General features: G+C 37.6%; 1 protein-coding gene across 1 annotated transcript in view; it reads left to right on the top strand.

Moving 5' to 3' along the window:
• Positions 1 to 24,953, top strand: part of CACNA2D3 (calcium voltage-gated channel auxiliary subunit alpha2delta 3) — a 389,621-nt gene that overhangs the window by 165,824 nt on the left and 198,844 nt on the right. Inside the window, exons 6-9 of the mRNA XM_041463788.1 lie at positions 7,784 to 7,915; positions 9,297 to 9,357; positions 9,440 to 9,590; positions 17,977 to 18,051. Of these exons, the coding sequence (XP_041319722.1) occupies positions 7,784 to 7,915; positions 9,297 to 9,357; positions 9,440 to 9,590; positions 17,977 to 18,051 (419 nt within the window). The remainder of the gene's footprint in view (positions 1 to 7,783; positions 7,916 to 9,296; positions 9,358 to 9,439; positions 9,591 to 17,976; positions 18,052 to 24,953) is intronic.

Here is a 24,953-nt window from a genome sequence, read left to right as displayed (position 1 = left end):
ATGCAAAGCCATTTTCTTGTAAGGTGTGAAATTAAGAAATAAAATCTTGTCTGTCACTGTTTTATATGATTTTATGGACTTTGCTTCTGAACATTCAACATCCTGGAGTTGTTATTTAAATACTCATGGTCACATACTGTCCTGGACCACTATATTTATATTTTGAAATCCTTCCCCTGGATTGTTTGTCTTCACATTTTAAGGTCTCTAGGACAGTGTTTTCACTGTCTTCCTAATACTGGATATTGTTTAATTTAAAAGGAGCTTTCTTAGTCCAACAGATTTAATCAAGGTTGCAGAGAATGTCCTATCTTCCCGTATTTCTTTGCTTTAACTCTTGTTGCTTGTTGGACAGAGATGCACAGACTTCTCTGCTGCTTCCATCTGGTTTTGCTTAAATTTTGCCTCAAATATGATTCCCAGAATTTACTCAGGCTGCTGCTTTGTTCTTGAAAAGGGCTTTAGCTTCACAGATTATTTTTTAAAATTTTTGCCTCTCAGACCTCTGTCTTTAACAGCAAGCCTTTTGGAAATGTTGGCATGGCCGTGCAAGATGTGTACTACGCTTTATCTTTGCTGTGTTCTAGTCTGTCTCTGGCTGTGGATCCAATCTGTGTGTTTCTAATACATCCTCATCACCATGGCAACTAGATGTCAGACCCAGGCTACATGGAAATGTGAAGTATTTCCTCTAGAAAGCCCTGCTCTCTCCCTCTCCCGATCCAGCAGCTGTTGCTTAGTTACTCAGGGCTGGGCTTTGCCTTCTGACAAATGTGAGCCAGTGAATGTTTGTCACTGAACACTATCTCAGGTACAATATTAAGAGGCTTTTTGACCTGACGTGCCTCTGTCAATCATGATGCCACCCCTACTTCCTTGTAGCTTTTAAGGACAAGAAAGTGACAATAATGCTGGGTTTTGAAAACTGTTAGGAGTGAATATGCATTAATTAAATGGTTGTCTGACAGTAAACTGTAACTGTACTACGTAGTGAAGAAGATTGACACTTGACAAGGAATAATAATATTTTATCTAAATATACATGTTCATTTTGTCTACTGTTTTAGAATACTGTAATAATCTGTTTCTCCATGCTGCTACATTACACAGACCCTTTGATTTTTCTAGGGTATGTGTTGTGTGAAGAAGAAGGCGGCTTGCTCTTCTAGTTAAGCATTAGTATGCTTGGCTAGAATATAAACTGTTTCAAAATACAGTTTGGCTAAAAACATACAAAGACATTTTTACACTACACTCTGTTTATTTAGGTGTCTCGCAGCTTTTATTTGGCACATTCCTGAAGGAGTAAATAGTGTTTAAGAATACATAATGGATTTTGTAACATACTCATCCCAAGATACATTTGTACATCTGCTCAATGTTTTTATTCCTATCTTCAGAGGCTTTATAACCAGCTGAACATTTTCATATCTTGTATGAGCAAAATTTCCATTTTACTCAAATTGTGCAGTCTTTTGGGCAAGGAGGCGCTACACAGGCGCTTCCATTCTACTTAAATTGTGCAAACAGTCTTTTGGGCAAGGATTAGAAAAGCACAAGAGAAGTAAGGGCCTGTTGATTTGAGAGGATAAGAGATGGTGATTTGCCATTGTAGTAGATAAGTGTGCTGTTGTATCCAATAATTGCACATTCGTACTCTGGTGATGCTCCCAGGAACAGAGCAGTAGAGGTTTAATTTATTATATAGCCCACTACAACTGTGATGCATTTTACCTGCTCAGACATTTCTCTCCAAAGGTTTTCATGCCTCCATTTGCTGTATGCAAGAAGCAGGATGTGTTGATAAACACAGGATGACTTTGGAACCTCCTTCAAAGCATAATTTGTTGGTCCCAGCTGCCTTTTGCTGTGCCATTAAGTCAGTCTGCTCCTGCAACTCTGTGTCTCTGAATATCTGTGCAATAGGAACAGGAATATTTTTTTGTGAAGTTCTCGTTAACAGGTCTGCATGGTCTTGTGTTTCAAATGGCTTTTGTAAAGACTGGTGGACGGATGTGTCCCCAAGAAATTTCTGTAAGGATGACTTTTATTTCCAAGGCTGTGTCTTGCCTTTGTCATTCATCACTTTGACAATAGCTCTGATCAAATTGTCCCTTTTGGTATGTTGTGCATTAAATATATTACAGCACAGTTGGCTGGATTTAGCAGCAGTCACGTTTACTTTCTTAACCCTGCTTTGCAGTGTGTTTCACTGGCTTCCTCTGTTGCATGTTGTGACACTTATCCTGGTCTGTCACTTGCCAGAGGTTTGAATTTCCTGGCTGCTGATAGCTACTGTTCCATCAGACTATGCAGAAATTTCTGCTAGCCACATATTAGAACTGGCTCCTTTTTTTTTTTTTTTTTGGAGTATTCATGACTAATTTTGTTTCTGTGATGAAAATGCAATGGATATAAGGCCTCTGTTCAATTTGCTTAATTCCTGCATTCTCAGAATTTGTTTTTTCATTTCCACTTGGAAAACTATTTCCATCAGTGGTTTTCCATGTTGTTCACCCTTTCTCTTTACATTGTGGCAACTTATAGTTCTGTGGTGTTGTATTTTCTTACTATCCTTTCATTTTTCACAGTCCTCAATTTGTGCCATGCAGAAGTGTGGAAATGAGTATGATTCACTGAAAACACAGAAATACCCTACCTGCAGTGACATGAATTAATTTATCTGTCAGGATTACTGGTTTTTGACTTTAGCTCTCAGCTCAAAGCAATTGATGGGTGGGCAATCCCATCTATTAGGAGTATGTTAGAGACAGGTCTAACTGCCCCATATACCTGGCTCCTGGGACAACAGCTTCTATTTTGTCCTGGAATGCCCTTGACTTCTGCTCTGACTTTCTCTTTTAATTTAAAACAGAAGTTAATATTCTGTTTTCATAGCTGGTGCCTATATGCTGTTTCCAGAGCTTTGCTCTAACCTGCCCACTGGTCAGCCCCCACACTGATTGCTTTTAGCTGTTACATCTGAGAAGTTAAGCAAAGTCCAGCCAGGCCAACACCAAATGAAGTGGGCTCAAATTGCCTCTGATTTGCTGCAGCACACTTTCTGTAACTCATGAGAAGGCAATCCCTTAGGAGACAGAAATGAATCTCTATCTCAGAATGCTGTTAGTGAGAAGTTTGCAGCTGTAATTCTGGCTTTCAAATGAGCTAAAGTTCAAGCTCAGTCCATCTCCTTAATTAAAAGAAAAATTACAAACCTCCTCTCCCCAAATAAAAGAAGAACACTATCCCCCTGCCCCAACAATAAAACAATACAAAATATCACCCAAATGCACTCATGAAACTCAGCATAAAAATAAACACATCTGGCCATACTCCAGTTCTTCTGCTGCCACTTCAAAGGAGAAGGTTAAAGTTATTAGGGAATGTTGGAAGATGAAGGCACTAAGTGCCTACTGCTCTGCCTTTATGCAGTCACGTACTGGAAATCTTTAGCATCCCATATTCTTGCAAGGAGGGAATGTGATTTCTGACATTGGTGAACAGTTCCCAGCACATGAAGCAAAATGGACAAACACCTTCTTTTATGTCTACAGATGGCCAGATGCTTTGATCTGTGAGCTGATGCATCCACATTACCCTGGAGTCAGAGAGAGGGGAAGAGAGAGAAAAAAGTGAAGGCAGTTGCCAAAACTGGCATCCAGCCCCAGCTCTTGAGTCTGCTGGACCACCCTGAAAAGCATTCATATTAGTGTTGAGTAGTGTAATTATTAGATTGTTGGTATATGTCCCAGCAAAGTATGTGCTTTTGTTATTCTTTAAAATATGACCAGACTAAATATGTTGTCAATGTCATAAAAACTAAGCTAATATTGTTGCTATCTCTGAGCCAGAAAAAGTGCAGGATTTTGCATTCCTTTTCCAGTGCTTGAGCCCGTAGGCTGTGCTTGCATTGCTCTGTGGTAGGACAGAGCAGCTCTGCAGTTTAGGGCTGCTGCTGGGGCTGTAGATATTACAGGAGGAAAGATCATTTTCAATGCCAGCATCTCTGACAGCTTTCCAGGAGAAAGTAATGACTATATCACAAAAGGAGTAGAACAGGGAGAAAAGACTAAGGAACATTAGAAACTCTTCTTTTCTTGAAAATAAAGCAGAACATGTCAAGAAAGAGAACTTCATAGTTACTGAGTTCCTCAGTGGTTTCCCTTATTTTCTGTAAAACGTGCTGCAATAATTGGAATGTAAAATGAGTTGTGTAGGTATTAGTTTTGTTCCATAGACTTAGCATACTCTGGATTCTGTGAACATAAAAAAAAAGTCATTACCTTTGGCTGTTGCACATCTTTTAGTCTGTGCCCCTTCCTTGCCTTTGTTCAGTCCTTTTCAGGCCAGCAGGATCTGTGACAGCCACCTAATTGCTACATGCATTTGTACTGTTCTCTGGCAATCTCATTTCAGTTTCGTGTCACTGTACTTATTTTCCTGGAGGTTGGATTTATGTTAAATGTCAGTAAAAACAGGTAACATCTACACAAACAATGGTGGAGCAAAATCCCATATAATTGAAACAGGCTCATCTAAAAGACATGGGAAAGGGAATATTTATTATATTTTATCTGCCAGGAAGAAAAAGCAGAAATCGTATTTCAAGAACTGTGGTGAAAGCTATTTCCATTTATTATCTTTGAACCCCATAACATCACATTCATGATTTTGCATTTATATTAAAGTTTGCATTTTTTTTTCTCTCTCACCAAATTTCTGGATATTCTCACAGATTAATTTACCACCACTGACATTTAACTATCTGGAGGATGCAGATGATGCTCACCAGTAATTGAAAAACTTAAGAATACTGTTTCCAAATGAAGTACTGGGGGAATTTAAACAGTTTAGTGTAATTACTAAAATTGGAAATTACCCAGGACAAGTTTAAGATACAAGTTATTAGATGATGACAGTGTAATTTTTTAATGAGACATATGGTCAGAAATGCAGCTGGATTTGGGATGGTGCATGTGGACAGAGATGCACCCACGTAGCAGAGTTGTGAAGTGCAGAACAAAGAGCAGCAGAGTGAAATCCCTCTGCCTGAAGGTGCAGCGGCCAGCAGAGACTCATGACTTCCAGGTCTCCTGTTTTGTCCTGGGACTACATTTGTCCCTACACCACTTTTCCTTGTATTACAAGGATCAAACTGATTGTAGCCCTATTTGCTTCCTTTATTGAAGTGGTTGGTGCCTAAAATGGAACTTGATATATTGTAAAAAGAGCAGCCAGCACAGCAGACATGCAGGGTGTGGGAAGGCAGGGAATTGTCACCAGCTTTCGTTTTGAATGAATACAGTGAGCACAGGTCACATTTTAATTGTGCCCTCTTATTTAAAATGCCTGCTTTATGCTCCTTCCAGCTGAAAAATACATCTATTAGTTTCAGAGTCCCTGGATTAATGTTTAGAGTGATCAGGAGTTGGATGATTAGTCTTGTTAGCCTAATGCAGAATATGGACTCCACCAGACTCGTTCAGGGAAAATTTCCTGATTTTATTTCCATGGAGTTCTCTAATCTGTAATATAGATATATAAACATGTTAAGTGGCTCTTCACAGATGGTCTAAAAAAAGTAATCTAAAATATGCATGGATATTTCAATATAACTTTTTAAAGTTATTTATATTTTTATTTTTTATATACAAATATATTTTTTATATGCTACTGGAAAGACTTCAGAACATAAGAGGTGAATGACTAAAGATGTGCCATAACCTTATGGAAATGGAGTGCATATAGGATTCAAAGAAAACTGTCATTGGGTTGGGAGGCAGAGGGTTCTGCTCATGAGTGGCATTAGAGCTCTGATTCATTAGGAAAAGACATTAAAACTAGGCCCTGAGGAATCTAGGATAGGAGACATCCAGTGAATTGATAAAACTGTAAAATACCAAGGTACAATGGGCAGTCATGGAATAACATCCAAACATAAGTTGCTAAGAAGCACTGCAGGTTATTTTAAATATAAATGAATATAGAATTATTCTGTTGGATTTGTTTGGCTTTTCACAAATCCTGATGACTGCAGGGCATATGAAAAGCCTATACCCTCTGGAGGCTTGAGAAATGGTGCCTTCGCTTGTCCTCTCAAGAGACTTTTCTAGCAACACCCGGAAAAGTAAAAGAACAAAACCCAAACCCAACCCTCTGAACTTGGTCACTCTTTTCAAAGATGAATTAAACATATTGCCTTATCTCAGGATTGTGATGCTGAATTAACAGTGCCACTGCACTTTTTAGTGATTTGGATACTCCATTATAGATGAAGTATAGGAGCAGAATCAGAGTATCAGTTTTTGAGCTGGTACTGGAAGTTCCTGTGGGCTGAGGAATAGAATTCTCATTTTAATGCTCAGGTAATGTCTAAGTGCTGAACAATGGGCTGATATTTTGGGATGCTGACATAGGAGCATATTTTTACAAACCAGTGATAGATCTCAGTCTTGAGAGCTGATTTGTGATGTTTTGGTCACAGCTCATTATTGGGGTAACTACAGACTGGGAAACCACTGGACAATGGGTTTTGCCAGCCAGGCAGGACTGAAGTCAGTGCCCTTGGACCAGTGACATCAGTTTGTTTGATATGTCTGGTGTGGCAGATTTTAAGTGTCTATGTCATCTTCTAGAGAAACAAGTAACTGCACTCCATGTGTTTTAAAAATAAGATCTGTTTTGTTGACCTTGCTTTTTCAGCATTTCTCCTATATAAACCTAAATATTTAGGTGAAAGCAACATGCAAAGTTGTGCAGCTGAGACATTTCCATGTTTCTGCTGTTTTTTCTTGATGAATGCAGGGGAAGATAACAATTTGCCTTTTTTCCACTCCATTAAAATGACATTTGAAGCAGTCTTCTGAAATCAGTACAGTGACATTATTTTGCAAGCTAATGGCTGCTTTATTTCAAATGCTTGAGCAAATGTTACTGTGTATTCATATATACACACTTTTGCAAATTAAATAATGCATCTGTGATTTCAGTTCTGTTTTTTTTCCTTTCCATTCTGCTGACTTCACATAAGATTGAACTGGGAATGTCCTGTAGCTTAATTGTTTCTCACCTTTCAAAATTCACAGTTTGAAATCCAGTAACTTTCTAAGACATGTTCATTGATTTCTCATTTCCCTCTATTGAACCAAATCTGCAGCTAAAAGACACACTTGAGCAGCCTGGGGTCTTAGGGATTGATAGATGGGGATGTCTTAGAACAGTTTCAGCCTCAAGGATTTGCTTTGTAGTTCTCTTTCTATGGAAATAAAAACGAATTGGGTAATTGTTGTGGAATGTGGGTTCAGTGTTTTCCAAACAACATCCAGTAGTATTTGTAATGAGATGTGTTTTTATGCATATTCAAGTGAAAAATAAAAGGTATTTCTCTTTCTGTTCCAACATGAAGGCTTTCAAACATTACCAAATTTAATGTTTAAAAAAATAAAGTGTTGCCATGAGACATTCCATGCATTTAGGGAAGGTACATTGAGTAAATAATCTAAATTAGATGTGGTAGTTCAAGATAGATACTCTAAAGAACAATTTTAACTTCTCTAAAAAGTAGTACCAGGTTTCTTTGCCCTATTTGAGCCATAATTCTGTTCTTTAAGTGAATTATTTATTTTGGATCATTTATTTGACAAAGTGAACTAAAAGCGTTTTGCAACAGTTTTCAGTCAATAGACTTTTGGGTATTGAATAAGCTGAAGATGGTAGAGTTTATGGGATTCTACTTAACAAAATCATTTTTCATTGTGTGTGTTCTTTATTTTTTTTCCAGATCCAGCCATTGTAAATGGAGTTTATTGGTCAGAATCTTTAAATAAGGTGTTTGTTGATAACTTTGATCGTGACCCTTCTCTCATCTGGCAGTACTTTGGAAGTGCAAAAGGATTTTTCAGGCAATATCCAGGTAGGAAGAAGAGAAGTTCTTAAAATACAGTAAAGAATTCCATGGCTGCATTGAGTATTGTCACAAATCCTGACTGCCACAGATACTTGCAGGTTTGATTTTACCTCATCTACTTCTCAGAGAGACTTCCAATCAACATTTTGAAAACTTGAGTTTTTTCTGCCAATTTCTATTTGGAGATGAAACCCTCATGATAACTCATAAAATTTCTATTCAGACAGACATATACAGACATGTGAAAAATAACTTCTAAACAGTCTGTAAGAAGGAGAGCAAAAGGATTAGAGCCTTCATATTGTACTAAGCTTGAATTCTGTGCTCTATCAATGCACACAGTAAGACATCATCTTTATTTGTTTTTTTTATTTTTAAAATTCCACTTAACCTGGCAGATTCACATTAAAAAAATTAAAAAACTTGTTTGAAATTTTATTTTCACACCATTTGTAATAAAATGCAATCGCATCACTTGTATTATTTCTATAAAACTAGGTTAAAACTTATATTGTTGCCTATTAAGAAGTTTTATGTTTAATCCTATACAAAATTTACCACATTATAATAAACTCTGAGGTTAAATTAACTGATTCTCAGCTTCTGTACCTTTGAATCAGGCTCATAGTGGGTATTGTTCCTTTGGCTGATGTGGTTTAGCAACCCATGTTTCTCTAAGTCTTGAGTTTAAGCAAGTTCACTATAAGCCTGCATGTCTGAAAGTGGCTGACAGTAATGGTTACTACATCTGCGTTAGTTTTAGATTACATTTCTGTTCCCAAGCTCCATGACATTTCAAATATTAGTCCTTATTTTCAAGGTTATTTCTTGTTTTGTGCTCAAAAATGAGTGAAAAGAGCAGGAAGAGTTTCCCTGTCATTTTTTTTTTCCCTTGGAGATTTTTTTATCCTATTTCTTCTGATCCACAACCAGGAGATGTTACCTCTTCATAGTGATATGAGTGAAACTCACAGGTCAGAGTATGACCTGTGGGTGAAGCAGGTAGTGGAAAGGGAGCTGCTGGAGCCAGCCAGGGGTCAGAAGCGCTCAAGGTCTGGAAAGGACTTGGCAAGATGTGATAAAGCTTGCCAGCACCAAAGACCAAGAATGGCAAGAATTTTGTGAAAATAATGCAATGAACATATTAGACCTGAAGAGCTTTCACCTTACAGTAGGTTAAAAAGGAGTGAGGAAAAAAATTATTTCTGGTTGCCCTATTTTAGGAACTTTTCTTCTCCCCAGTATTCCCTATATTATGATGGCACAGCCTATTAGATTAAAGTATGAAACTCCATTAACTGCCACTTAGCCCCAATACCACAGATGCATTTTACACAGGTACTGTGAAAGTTGAATTTAATATTTTATCCTCTATATTTTTTAACAGGAATTAAATGGGAACCTGATGAGAATGGAGTCATTGCATTTGACTGCAGGAACAGAAAGTGGTAGGCAACTGATGACTGCCAGTGTTTAAGAAATATAAAATTATAAAAGTTGAGTATTTAAAAGTTTTTTCTTTCATCTCAGGTACATCCAGGCAGCAACTTCTCCAAAAGATGTGGTAATTTTAGTGGATGTCAGTGGCAGTATGAAAGGGCTTCGCCTGACTATTGCAAAACAGACAGTTTCATCTATTTTGGATACCCTTGGAGATGATGACTTCTTCAATATAATTGCTGTGAGTGTCTTGGGATTTTTTTTTTTTTACTATTTTTCTTCCATCATTTCTCGCTATCTGTCATGTTTTACTTCACTCAAGCCACTTGAAAAATGTTGCAGACAGGTGATGGGTGACATCTGAACCCTCTGGACAGACACGTTTGGTTTTTCAGTGCGAGATTCTTTAAGTGCCAGAGATTTTGGGCTGTTTATCTGTGACTTGCAATTTAAAACCCTTTAAAGAAGTAGTCCTCAGTCTGGGGTTGCAAAGAATTTGTTTGGTTTTTTTTTAGTTTGCTTGAACTTTGTATATTACCATAACTTTTAACTTCAGGATGTGTCTGTCTTCCCCCCTGCTTTTCCCCTTCAGCTTGGGTAAAATGTAAGAATTAATAGATGCAGATTTTAGCTGTTGCTAAGCCTTGCATGGCATGCTAAAATGCCAGCATGACTCCTCAATGTTCACGTTCTGGTCTACAATGTGTGTAAGTTGTGTAGAGGGCTGCTGGTGTTTAACAGCAGAGAGAAATCAGATCCTCAGCAGCTCCTCTTGTGCACGAGTGAGTTTTCCATCCTACAGGTGCAAGTTTTAAAGCTGTGACAAGAAGCTGGTTTTACTGTACTTAAGAGTAATGGGATTAATCTCGTGGGTAAGGATGACTTCAACAAATCCAAAACTGACATCAGAACTATGATTTGCAGGGGAGGGAAGGGAGGAAGAACTGGTTGTCACATAAATTTTCTTTTGCTGATATTCTCTTACTAATACATTGTAAAAAAATGGTTTTCTCCAAGGCATAAATGTCTTTAACTTCTTGAATATAAGGAAGATTTTGGCCTTTTTGTTTTCTTGCTACAAGGGAAGTGTCCTTTGTGTACTAAATTAAATGACCCCAGAGACACAAATGTAAACCATTGCCATTGTATAGAAAATGAAGTATATGTGCATGAAGTATATGTACATATACTGTATTTTTAACACATAGCAAGCAGTTCAGACTGTCATATCAATCTCTTTGCATGATAATTGCATAATGAGCAGAAACTCATGTTGTATGAAGATATAATTACATACTTTATCAAAAAAATATTTACTGTCCTTAAAAAATGTGATTAACTGTAATCTAAATAACTTCTGTAAGGTGAAAGACTGTTCCAACTACAGTAATTACTAAGATGTCTGACCAGCCATTTTTGGGTGTATTATCTGTGTTTATCAGTAGTTGTAACAGTTACTGTGAAATATGTAGGAAGAAAAAAGAAAGTTGTTTTTTTAAGTGAAAATTTTACTTTGGGAAAATCAAAAGGCTCATCTGTAACAAAAAAAAAAAAAGTAAAAACATATGTAACTTAAATCCAAATTAATGATTTTGCTTAAGTAGTACAGCAGAAATATTGTGCAAATACTTTTTTAAAAAGCAAGAATTAAAAAGCTAATTGTCACTTTTTCCAATTTAAAGTTTATTTGAAAATGAACCCAGCTGCACATAAAACACCACGGAGTCACGCAATTTTTTACAAAATTTATTTTCAAATTACACAAGCTTCTCAGCACTGCATTTGTGTTGAGAAAAGGAAAGAATCACCCACCTGAGCCTTTCCTCCAGCTGCCCAGGCTGAAATTGTGCCCGACACCTCCGTGGGTCCCAGCACCTTGGCTGCCCTTCAGCGTCTCCCCATCATGGTGAGGTCTGAGGCAGCTGAGCCGAGGGCTGGTTTCCAGCAGCAGCTCTGCCTCTGCAGCTCCTCACTGTCCCTCCTTGCTGTCCTTTCAGCTGGGTCACCCTTGGCTGCCGTCCCTCGGGGTGTCCCCACCTCAGCCTGGCTCCCTCAGTGCTGTCCTCACCCTCCCATGGGTCACCCACAGCCCCCGGTGCCCAGCAGCACACCCCTTTCACCATGGCATTTTCCCATCTGTGTTTCCAGATGTTTCCAGCTGCTGATGGCTCTTTCCAGGTGCCACAGCCTCCAGCCTGCTGTGCCTCCATTTGAGCTCCTTGCAGTGTCTCCAGCCACAGCTGCTGCTGGCTGTGAGGGCACAGGGCACTTTGTGGCCCTCTCCCACACTGCAGCCCTCCTGCTGTGCTTGGCTAGCATCAGAAATTCTGAATTTTTAGAAAGAAACCTAATTTCTGTGCTAATTACAGCATTTGTCTGAGGTAATTTTTTCCCCTGTAGGTTCTCTCCTCTCTAGAACCTCTTTTAGGATGGATACGTGTGTGTTTTTTTAAATAAGTAGAAACAGCAATGGAGAATGTGTTTTTATGCTTATGAGCTCAGCTGGTTAATTTCATTAGGAGGTTGATGTGCAAATACGAACCTGAAGGTGTTCATTGCGTTGACAGAGGTACCACAGAAATGTAGGGACCAAGGAGAGAATGGCAGGAGTGGTGGTGAGGGGGTAAAGAGCTCTCCTGTTGCCTTGGGGTTCTGCAGGAAGAGTTTGTTTTATACTAAGTCAGGGAATAATAGAATATGCTGAGTTTGAAGGGACCCATCAGCCTCATCAAGTCCAACTCCTGACCTGCACAGGACACCCCAAGAATCCCACCCTGTGCCTGAGAGGATTGTCCAAACATTCCTTGAACTCTGACAGGCTTGGTGCTGTGACCACTCCCCTGGGGAGCCTGTTCCACTCTCTCTGGGTGAAAAAATCTTTTCCTAGTATGTAATGTAAACTTCCCTTGACTCAACTTCCTCTTGTTGCAAAAAAATAACAGTGTAAGCAAACAAAAAAATTGCTTGAAAATAGAACAAACTAGCAAGAGAGACCTGTGCTGTGGAGACAGGAGTGGGCATTTCAATGAGGAATGGCACAGGTAGGCTGGGGCTGGACCATGAACTGCTTTCAAAATGTGCTGTGTGAAAGACACAGTGAGGGGACACAGCAAAGCCAGCCACTGTGATTTCTCTTATCTGCAGAAATTGCTTCCGAGGCATTGCTTTGACCAAGTGCCAGCAGGGCAAATGAAATTTGTCAAGAACAGAGATGTTCCAGTGATCAAAACATGAGACAACAAAGCCCACACAAGAGGCTGCTTGGTGTGAAAGCCCTGAAAATCCCATACAGCTTTTATCTATAGACAAGTGTTTGAGTGAGATTGTATCTTACTCTTTGTAATTCAGGCATAGCCTGCTGATGTGCCAGCAGTTTCATTTGAAGGTAGGATATGCATATGTCAGTCCAAGAAATCCCCTCTGTACGAGCAGATCCCTCTGTGTCCAGAGCTGTCCAGCTGTGCAGTGTGTGCAAAAATGGAGCTGCTGTGCCCTGATGGTGGAGACTGAACCTTCACCCAGCACACAGCTGAGCCTTGCTCAGGCTGCTCTGAAAGGCCACTCCAAATCGTTGCTCTCCGAGGGCATCTGGAAGTCTCAGACAAATGGCCAAGTACCCCCTCTCTCCCCAGCCCAAAATATGAAATGGAATAAGAGCTTTATTAGTGTGGGAAATCTGGACAAACCCTCTGTACTCACTAGATGAAGCAAAATTTTGAACTTGAATGACCGTGACTGTCAGCATGGCTTTAATAAGCACACTGATTAACAGAATGAATAATAATAATGTATTTCTGTATGCATATAGATAGATATAAATGTATATATATCAGAAAGCAGAATTCACTGCAGGTATTTCCAGAAAATAAACATTAAAGGATAATGTTAAAGATCATTTTAGCTTTCATGGGTAGGTTGTTGCAATATCCATCTGAAATTGATGGACTAGATGATTGCATTGCAGAAAAAACTATTGAAATACAAGAGCGATTTTGTGCTGCCTATGTTAAAATTTAAGGTCAGTTCACTGGTGCATGAACAGAGATATCTGCACCAAGAAGAGAAAAGGCATGTTTTTCCAATTCACTTTGAAGTATAATTCCAAGTCAAGCATTAAATTAACAACATTATCATAAAACGAGTACTAATTTTGTCAAATGCTGAAATTTTTAAAATGCTTTTATACAAACTCTACACTGAATTAGCAAAATATTAACTGAGCCAAGAATGTTAAATTAACTTTACTGCTTTAGACACACCCTTTTAGCAAAATTGATTAGAATAAAAGTATTTTTTAATTCAAAGCACAGTAGTATAGCTCCCAGTATTAATATGTAGAATTTTCCAAAATAAATAGTCTCTTTTATTTTTTTTTTATTTTTTTATTCCTACAGAGTAGACCAGATAAATTTACATTTCAGCCTGCCTGAATAATCAGATTCTGTAGAGCTGATGTGTGAGCAGGCTGACAAAGAGAGGCCAAAATGCACCTTCATATGAAGTCTCCAAGCAGTGGCCTGTGCTTGTGTGTCACTTGTCTCGCACAGTAAACTATAGAAACACCAATTCCTTTGGTTCCTTTTCTGGATTGGCTTCTCAGCTAATCCAAAATTAGCTGGGCTGGGCTGAATTGGATATATGAATATGCTTTAATATAATGTGAATCTTTTATCTGTGCATTGTTGCACAACAAAATGAAAATTTAATTTATTTCTGTGGACTTTGTGCCGGGCAGCTTAAATGTGACAAAGAAGAAATATGGAAAATGCTAAGGAGGATGTATACTACTTGTGTAGGTGTGCTAAAACCATATATATATCCTTTTCAGAATATGAATGCTATCTTATTATAGAATGTAGGCCAGAAACTATCTAAATAATTATATAGTTTTTCTTAGTCCACATTTTAGCTCACTTACATTTTTATGCCTATTGTGCAAAGAAATAAAAAGAGGGGAAAATAAGGTGAAGTAATAAGAGAGATAACTATAACTATGTAAATAAAATAATAAATATCAGTGTAATTACATCTTTAAATTACAAGAGTAACCCAGGGTTTTCGAAGAGGAGGTCAGAAAGGAAGGTAATTAATTTTAACCTCCCTCCCCTCGGCAAAACCCAGGCTATTCCCAACTATTGTGCAGGTCTCAGCTCTCCAGCTACTGCTGTCACTACTGTCACATGCAAAGATGTCACGTGCCAGGGTATGGAGGAATGGGATGTGTAACACTGGGAAATGTGAGAAAACAGTGTCATGCAAGAACTCTTGAAAAGCAACATGCAGGCTTTCACTGAGGTAAATTAGCAAGACATCTTTACTGGGCATTGCTGGGGAAGTCAGCAGTTGTGAATGAGATCAGGAAGTTATTTCATATGAAATTTCAAATGCCAGAAGAAATGCAGGACTAAGGCCAAATTGCTGATGAGGTAGTGAGGAAGTGGAGGAGGGATGAATTTCTTCCCTTTTTGCACTTTAAAGATTTGGCACAGTTAAAAGAAAGGCATCACCAATACCACAGTAAAATGCCCCGTGACAAGGGCAAAAAAATCAAATATATGCTAGGAAGCAGAAGTTAGGTGTTTTACTAGAAAGTTATAGCTGTAGTAAGGATCTTATCAAGTGTGTATGCAAGTTTAAGTAGCAAACACTCCTTGAATGCTTTCACATGTTACATCAGAAGTCCAGCTTTTGTGGACTTAGGCAGATGCTCTTTTGGGAATTTCATTAGAAACTGAAATAATTCTATTCAGTGCATTTTTCAATCTCTTTATATTTGAGATTTTAAAAAATTATTAGAGAGTTTATCCAATTAGTAAAGAGATAAAAATTAAAATAGGTCATTAAAATGCACCCTTGCAAGAATTCAAGCCATGAGAATCTTCTACACCTTTTTATATAAAGATTTTTCTTACAGTGCTTTCATTTATATCTGTACAGATTTAGATGTAGATGCACAACACAGAGAACACGTCCAGTGCTTGCTATCTTAGAACACCATTACATAATAGATTCCTTTTCACATGTTGGCACCATTCAGCTACTTCTGCCATGTATACTCCCTTGCTTAACATAATTTTGGTGGTAATAATCTCAAGGTGAATCAGATGCCACAACTGGAAATAGTGACACAATTTGTTGGGGTTTCAGAAGGATCAACTTCTATGTTTTCTATGCAATTGTGTTCTCTAAGTGAGAATGAAAGGTTTTAATTCCCCTTTTGTGAAGCAGGTTGTTTCTGTGAAAGGGAGCTGTGAAGGGACTTGAAGGACGTCCTCTGTGAAAGTGTCAGTGTCCTTTATCCTGCACAACTGTGGGACACTGCAGGCTCAGTGGGAAACTGCTGGGTGTCTCTCTGGGTTGTGGGGCAGCTGCAGGCTCTGTGAATAGCTTGATGGCATGAGTTACTCAAAATAGCAGTTAAATCTTACAGAAATCTAGTGAACAGAAATTACAACTATTTAGATGCAAGGCTTGATAGAGTAGGAAGTTGTTTCATTTATTTGCTGGTGGTTATAGACCTTAAAAAAATAAAGTGATGTTGCTACAAAATTAGGAAACCTTGAGCTTGCTTACATGCAAGTGTTTGAGCCTTTAGCATTTTATTGCACATTGGCCAGTTGCAGACACTGTGCCTAGTATGATATAAAGATCAGTGTGTATGCTCTTGTAGTTTCCAATGACAGCTACAGAGATAAAACTAAGAACAGGCTGAACTGGAAAGTACCTTGATTAAAGAGCATATTGAGAAAAACCTGTGTATGACCAGAAAAAAGCTTGGGAGTAGGAGCTGGTGTACCTGAGCTTCACAGATTTTCAGTATTTTATTTTTTGAAATAGAATGCAGTATGGTCTTGACTTTGGACTATAATAAGAGATGCTGTGTAGATTTGCCATTATTATTTTGCAATGACTCTCAGGAGATAGATTGGAAAGCAGTCTGAAGAGAGAAACTACAGGGGAAAGTACATCATTTATCAGATCAATAAAATGTTATGAGGCTGAGATGCACATGGGACACTCTCAGTGACTCTGAACTGTTCTAGAAGCCTTTGCCTTGTACTTTGTATTGCCTATGGAACAATAGAACAGTCCATACACTCTCACACATTGAAATAACATTGATGGCAATAAAACAATTAGGAAGCATGCAAATCTGCTGCAGAAATGATGTGTATATACCATTGAAGTATTTTTTGCTTGTTTCTATATAACCAGTTCCTATGCTGATGCTGATATCAATCATCTCTATATCCAGCAATAGCAAGTTACTCGGGGTTTATATTTCCGTATAGCTGAGGACTGAGACTGGCACAGTGCCTCCATGCAGTTCAAATTAAATACTCTTCCCTGTGCAGGAGTAATTATGTGGTGATGAATGTGGTGAGCAGTGCACTGCTGGAATGAATGGTGACGACAGGTGTCCAGAGCGGATCAGGTTCCAGGGTCTGGGCTGGAGAGAGCAGTGGTGTTAAGTTGAAGGGAGTAGAGAAAATTTAGAGCTACAGGCAGAGAGAGACAGTGAGAATTCACAGTGACAGAGACCCCAGTCTAAGCAGCTTTTTGTTACAAGTCAGCCATTGGAGGGCTTTCTTTAGTCCCACTGAGGTGGAGGAAGAAGGGAGTAGATGCTCACATTAATCTAATGAAATGTCTTCCCTGATTGTTTTTGTGTTGTTTACTGTGGATGTTCTGATTCACTTAATCCTTTATGAAAGGATGAAACCACCTGAAGGCTCGATGCAAAGTCCTTACAGTTTGATCTATGATAACTTATAAAGTTATCTGCTTCCAAAGGAGATAAAATTAGCCGGAGAAGGAATTCAGTTAAGACTCTATCAAGAAAACTATTTGTTGGGGGTACTGCTTTATTAATTTGACCTGTGTTGAAAGGTTTAAAAGATTGAAATAAGTCCAAATTTCAAATTTCAGTCAATCATTTGTTACAAGTTCTACTGACTGCAGAGGAGTTTTCATTTTTTAAAAATGCTTAGGATGCTTCTGAATGCAGGACTAGGCTATGTGGCTTACCTACACCTTCTGGGAAAACCAGATAATTCCTTCAAGATCTTCATATATCATATATGTGATGATCTTCAAGATCATCACATATTCATGACTTTGTCTATAATAAGCCTCTTTGCTTGACTGAAATTTTGAAAATTGTCAGTCATTTATAGGATTGATTCAATTTACAGATTTTTTTTGTGTGTAGTTGTTCCAGTATTAACCTTTCAAAATGTTAGACAGTGCCATAAATATTTTTCAGGACTTTTCTGATATCTAGAAAATAACTGAGTTCAGTTTGTGCTGTATCAAACATGATCTCTTAATATTATCCAGATTTCACTTTGAGGGATATTTTTGCCAGCTAGTGGTAGATGGTACCCTTAAGTCCACCTGAGTTTTGGCATCCATTCAATGCTCCTTTGGAAGTATAAACCTCTGAAAAATTAAGAATCATGTAAAAGGAAAAGAAATACCACAGCCAGTTTTAAAAATGAACAAAATCCTTTTGTTCTTGCTTTCTGTTCTTATTTCATTCACTGTAGTTCTAAGTCATTAAATTGACTTGTACCTTCCAAGCTTTTAATTAAATTTTTCATCATACTTTGTATTTCCCTCTGTAGTATAATGAAGAACTCCACTATGTAGAGCCGTGTCTGAATGGAACATTAGTTCAAGCAGACAGAGCCAACAAAGAGGTAAGGAATGAAAGTAACAAAACAGTGGAGAGCTGGGATGCAGTGGGTGACAATGTGCTATAATGATCTTTTCCTAGTACAATGCATTCCATTATTAAAATTTATTAATTATTCTACTCATGCCATTTTAAAGAGTTTTATGTGACTCCACAGAAAGAAGGAAACAATCTCCTAGTCAATTTGGTTGAATAAACTTAATGGAAAATTGCAGGAGTCATTGAAAATATACTGTTAATAAAGTTTGGTAATTATTTTAAGTAAAGTATTTCAACCACTTTAAATTGAACTATCATTCTGTTAACAAAAATTACTGAGGAAGAGATTGCATTCTTAACTCAAAGTAACACTAAAATTGAAACAAAATCTCCAAACAAATGTAATACTATAAGAATAAAAGAATTTAACATTCAAAATAGGTCTGTCAATGTCATAATGACTCATTCAAGAATGTTCTGTGAAAATGTTCAGATTAGTTTCATCCTGCTAGAATATTTTAGGAACAAACTCCATTATGCTGACTACAGTGCAGATTTTATTTGAAGAGAGATTGCAGTATGAATCTGTAGCTTGTAGTTTAGTTTATTGCCTGACAGTTTTCCTCAGCTGTTCTGTGCAGGCATGCCTTAAGAGCTGAGGTAGAATTGTTCATGCCATGTGAAATGATTAATATGATGGCTGAAAAGCCCTGTGATCCTTGTAGAGGGAAAAGCCTATTAAAATGAGACACATCTCTTATTATACTACTTTTTCCTTGCTAAGGCTTCCTGTCTAAGAGTGGTTTGTCCTTCTGTCCTGAGTCTGGTCTATGGCTGGAGCAGTCATAGTCTTTCTTTAAGCAGTTTCTATTTTCACTAAAAGAAAGTGAACAGAAAAGTTTCAGCTCAACACCCAGTGTGATACTTCACCTGTACTTGTACTGATCAGGAAATAGAGAACCCAGCTCTGAAAACACCCTTTGGAATGTGTCAGTGCTGGGTCTCTTCATGTTTACCAAGACAATGTTATTTTTTATGTTGTTATGCTGATCTTTACTCCATTGTGTTACTCCCAAGAGTTTTTTGCACTTTATTTATGTCCTACAGGAATTATTCTTCATGGGCTTCTTCTTTTATTATATTTTTGATATTTACCACTGTATGTATCTAAATATCATTTGGTTGCTATGTGGGCATGAATTGTTTTTAATAATTGAATGTTTGAAGTCTCCATTTGTGAATTGTGATGCAGCTTTTTAAATGAGCACTTTATTGTGGGTACATCAAATGAGCCACATGAAATCTGTCCAAGTTCTAGATGCAGACCTAAAGATTCAAATGTATTGCCCAGATGTCCTGTCTGGAATTAATCCTACAGTTAACCTTTCTGTCATTCTGCAACTGATCAAAATGCAGATTACCCCCCACCCATATGTTACTTCATGTCAGATTAATTTAATTGATCAAAAAGTTTTTATGCCACCCAGATGATGCTCAGATTTTAAGAACAGAGCTCAATTTTTCAAAATAACTAAGTAAAAATTCATATTTTGTTTTTCAGAGTAAATGTTAATATAATTGCTGGTTAGGGAAATCATTTATTTATTTATTTACAGAATAACTTTGTCTTTAAACTGAATAATATATGCAAGATTTGGGGACATAATTAAATATTAACTTTTTTTCTAGTTGGTTATATTTGTAAGGTAGTTCTTGTTCTTTCCTTGAAAGGCCAGAACTAAAAAAAAAACCCAAACCTGAGATAGGTAGCTTGTAATAGTTTGGTGCATTTGTACATACCATGACTTTGCCAATCTTAGTTTCTTCCTTACATGTGACCTTGTATGTTCTTATTCATTTTTCTAGACACTGTAATGAAGTTAAAAATTTATTTGCCTAAACACTAGAAGGCACAAAAGTTCCATTGTCCCCAGTAGAGCTCAGAGTACAAAGTAGAAATTGTCCAAGGAGGTTGACAGCCACTTAATCCTACATGAATAATTCAGTTATCATGCTCCTGAACCCAGTTAAAAACAGCTTTCTGAAATAGCTGATACTGCTGTAAGCTGTGATCCTGTGTGATTTGACTTGTGTACTGGCACAGCAAATTTACCTGGGGGCCTCATCAAAAACACTGAATTAACTGGAGAAGTTTCTCTTGAATTCACAGCTCTTTGGTCAGGCCTATAGAAAAAAGATGTCCTCAAATGTTGTTCATGTGCACCTTCCAAAACTGGTCCAGAGCCATTAGAGCACTTAGCTGTGTTTTGAATCAAAAGTATTCAACTGTTTGGGTTATAACTTTTATTTCTGTGAGTCTCACAGATACACTAGACTACTCCTGTAGTTTTTTTGGTGGTTTTGGGGTTTTTTTTTGTTTTTTTTTTGGTGTAATTGCCATTGGTCCATTGTAATATCAGAGAAAAAGTAGATAAAATTACACTTTCTCAACCAGTCTTACAAGGTAAATACTCCTTTGCAAGTTCACTGGTAATAATGATAACTCTTTTCTTCTGTTTATGAAATGATGAAAACCCCAAGAAAAATAGCAAGACAAACACTGTGTTTTGTAGCTTTTCCAAGCAGTCACCATCAGCATGTGAACGTGTTTCTGTACTGGCAGAGTAGAGCAGGAGATTGACAGGCAATGTTTTGATATAATCTATTGTTTCAGTTTATATAAGTCTACATCTGCCTGATTTTTTTTTTTTTTAATTCCAACCTAGATCTGAAAATGTAGCTATATATTTGGTTCAGAACTTTCTATCCTTCATTTTTATGTCAAATATTCTTCTCAGTTGAATGGGTGCAATGATGATCACATCTGTTAGTATAAACTTTACTAGTGCCAAAAGAAATACACATATTTTTAAAAAGTTAGAACAATTTTTCTTTAGCTGGCAAATATCTATTCTCAAATGATAACTTTAAATGGAAACAATCAAAATTTGCTGTAATGATATTTCATATTGCTATAGTTTTCTTTTATGTGGAAAGAGGAGGTGTATGATGCTGATGATTGCAGGGACCGAATTTTTAACAGTTCACTCTACTCTACTTTTATGTTGCTATTCATAGTCCTGACCTTTCTTAAGACAGGTATCACTTAGTGCAGCACTGTGGCTGGAAACATGCATGGAACCAAATAGTTTTGTCCAACTATTAGCTTTTAGCTTATGCTGAATAAACTTGAATTCCTACCATTTTGGCAGTACATTTCTCTCCGTCTCTATTTTTGTTTTTTTTTTTTTTAAACCATAATACATGAGTTTCAATATAAAAAATTCCCATTAAATGATCCTTAAGGAAAAAATCCCCCTGTGCCATACATGGATGCACACCCCAGTTCTTGCTAACTGAATCTTGCTAGGTTCATCTGACACCACTTGTACCAAACACAGGCAGTTCTTAGAAGCAGAGATAAGAAATTACTCTGAGATGTTTGGAGCTTTTAATCTCAGGAGGAAAGCAGCTGTCTCAATAACTCCAAATAAAAATTGCTCTCACAGGATCAGTACCCCAGTCTATATTGGCCTTGAAATTATTTATTGAAGAACTACTTTGCTGTCTTTCTGCCAGGCTCAGATGTTTTCAGATGCAATCTTTCCACTCTGAGGACGTCACTTCAAGATGCTGAATGGCGTTCTTTGAATTGTGTTTAATCTCTCAACTTCAACAAAACAGAGAAACAGACTCTAGAAGAATAGCTGTCCTTATCACTTACACTTCATTTGTAGAGAGCTAAAGGGTAAACCAGGCTTCTCAGCAGAATAAATTAAATTATACTGACTTGGGGCAGTCAGGCCAGGGCTGGGTGTGGGGAGAGACCAAGCCCTCCTTTTTAGGGAGAACCAAATGTGATGTTTGCTCCTGCTGGAGGGCTCTGTGGCGCCAGCACAGCCAGCCCTGCTCCTGCCAAGTCCTTCCCAGGCACAGCCTTGGCTGTCCAAGGTCCAGGCGTGAGTGGATCCTGGCTTTGGCATCTGCAGCAGCCCCAGGCAGCTGGGCTACAGCCAGAGCCTCTTCTGCTCCCATCCCCAGCCTGTCTAGGGAAAATGAGACCTGGGAGCATCTTCAGGCAATAGAAGGATTTGTTTGTAGGCTACAGGAAAGAGCCTCAGCCTCAGGGCTTAGAGCAGCCTGGGAAATGAGTGCTTCTTAGTGGTGCTGGTGCTGAATGTTCAGTGGGATTACAGGTAGCAAATAAGCATGCTCCTTCACATTCAGGGATGGGCTGCAGGAACCCTTATCCATAATGTTCAGGAACGTAACAGGCTTCCACAGAGCTAGAATTCAGAAAATCCAATTAGTCTTAGAAAAGAAAGAAAGAAAAAAAGGAAAAAAAAAGCTGTCTGGTTTATACATTTTCTCATTGGAACACTGTCACTCTGGGACAGAAAGAGTACTGTAAACACAGTGTTCATTCCACACATTGGCTCTAGAACACTTACCATTATTTTCTGGACCACAGTAGTAAGGGAAAACTTACCTAAAAGAAAAAATCCACTCTCGTTAAAGAATGAAAAATCATTTAAAGCACTGTAGCTCTCTTATATCCATTCTGTGGTGACACTTTCCCTTCAGTAATGTATTTTAGTTTCCTGTTGCAAGCACCAGGAAAGATATTACAAAGCCAACTTCAGTTCCATCCCCTTCCTTCAATTTTTCTCTTTCAGGTAAGAACATATAACTGACATTAGAGCAAATCTGTACAAAGTGCACACAGAGGAAGGAAGCTGCATTTCTCTTTGAATAACATCCCAGTCATTGTTGATGAAACATTCTTTTCCTCTAGAATATGCAGTCTTTAGTCCATTTGCATCTTTACTTAAGAGTTAAGACTCAACTGGAATATCTGAATTGAACTCTCTTCCCACAGCTATATTAGTAAAGGGTGAAAAGTTAGACTTCTTAATTGATATGATAATGGAGCTCAAGTTAGCCAAAGATTCTTGATCCTGCATTGTTTTGTTAAGTAAAGAGAGCAGTCAGATAAGAAAGAAAATATAGCATCAGTACTTTTACCTTTGCAAAGTTCAGCCTGGCTAAATGAATGTTTTGAAGACTGGTACAGATTTCATAGTGATTGGTGTAGCAAAAGCAGGAATGTTTTTTGAAAAAGCCTAGCCCCTAACAAGTCAGGGGTTACTTGATCAAGACCAATCTTTCGTTAAAGCATTAATAAATGTCTGCTATATTACAGTAGATTTTTGAAGGACGTCAAATACATTTATTATCATTAATCATTTTAATGTTTAACATATCCATGCATTTTTGTGATGGGAAAGGAACAAGGGTTGGAGAAAAAACACTTTCAGACCGGCATCTCCAGCATGTAACGTGCTCTTCTTTAAAGTGTGAAGGTGCTTTGAAAAAGTAAGGGTTTAAGCATCCAGACCTCTTCCCTGCCAGCTTAAAGAACAGCCAAGTAACACAGACTTGAGTAGTAAATCTTCATTTAACTTTAGTTGTTCTTACTGCTGGCAACAACCCACAAGGAGGAGATGCTAGTATAATTTGTATAATCTCTTTAGAAACTTCCCCAGGTTTTGAGCAAGCGGTTCTATCACTTTTCTGGAAAACTGCTGGTTCTGTAAGTGCTTGTTGTGTGTAGCTTTGAGAGCAACCTGGAAGTTCTGTCAGATATATTTCAGAAGGCATTTTTCTTTTCAGAAACCTTACTGAATGGAGTTTGCTTCATGTATTTGTAAAATACAAAGTTAGAGCTTCAAATATGTTTGTGTTTTGATATGACAGTGATGTGAGTGGTGTTAATGTATGTGCCACCAGTTTTCCTAAGAGACACATAGGGATCCCAGTACTAGAATTCTTCCAAGACAGTGTTTCAACTTTCATTTTACAATGAGAGAATACAGTAATTTGTTTTTGGAATAATTATAATGTCAGGTGATGTGGCAGGTGTCACTCTGTCTCCACTTATTTCTAGAAGTTTTCACAGCCTAGCAATTGTCATAAATTTTTGTGTTGGCACACACCTACAGTGCAGTTAAGTTTAGATATGTAGAAATTGTAAGCTATCCCTAATTTGCAGAACTTGCTTTAAGTTTCGTTTATCACAAAAATTAAATCTGTAATTACATTGGGTAGCATAACTGAGGCTGAAATTAATCTGTGATCCTAAATGTGGTTTGGTAATATAAAATATGCAAGGTATATTTGCATTTTACCAGACTATTTTATAATTTGGCATCAGTGTTAAACAGCTGCTACCTTGAAGTGTATCAATTTGCTATACACAAATTTAAAAAAGAGTGGGAAATAGTTCAGACACTATTCTGTCACCGTCTGCACTTTCTCCACAAATTGCAAACATGTGGAACTGCCTATTTTAATACTAGTTTTCTTGGGCCAAGAGGTTTTCATCTTTGAGAAACTCCATGTTACAATTTACCTACCCCAAAGGAATCGGATGACAATCTGATTTAATGTAACTTCAGATTTAAAGTAACAATATTACAATATACATTCCTCTTTTATATGTTTTTTTAATGTACTATATATGGGTTGAGGACATTTCTCTGTAAATGTTTCCAGATGAAATATATCATCTTCTAGATGCACAGATAGGCACAGTAACTCCAAACTAAATCAAGAACTTACCCCAGTGTAAATTCAAATGACAGAAATAGACAGATGTAATGTATAACTTCCAAAAAGCTTTTATTTTTCTATGCAATTACCAGAAATTAAATAACCAGAAGACTGATTCAGCAAAGAAGCTGAGTGAAATTGCCAATAAGAGGTTGGTAAATACAAATTTTGCATATTGAATTTTATTTAAGCAAATTACTTTTGCGTATTTATCTATCCATCTCTGTCAGATTTCACCAAAAAAAAAAAAATCAACTGCATTGCTTAGCTGTTAAAAACCCCAAAACAGTAAAGTTTCACTGAAATCTACTCTTT

Source organism: Pyrgilauda ruficollis, unplaced genomic scaffold (genome assembly GCF_017590135.1).
Source record: "Pyrgilauda ruficollis isolate IOZ18807 unplaced genomic scaffold, ASM1759013v1 scaffold10, whole genome shotgun sequence".
NCBI lineage: Eukaryota > Metazoa > Chordata > Aves > Passeriformes > Passeridae > Pyrgilauda > Pyrgilauda ruficollis.
The sequence above is the reverse complement of the archived record's forward strand: the minus strand, read 5'-3'. Positions and strand labels throughout refer to the sequence as shown.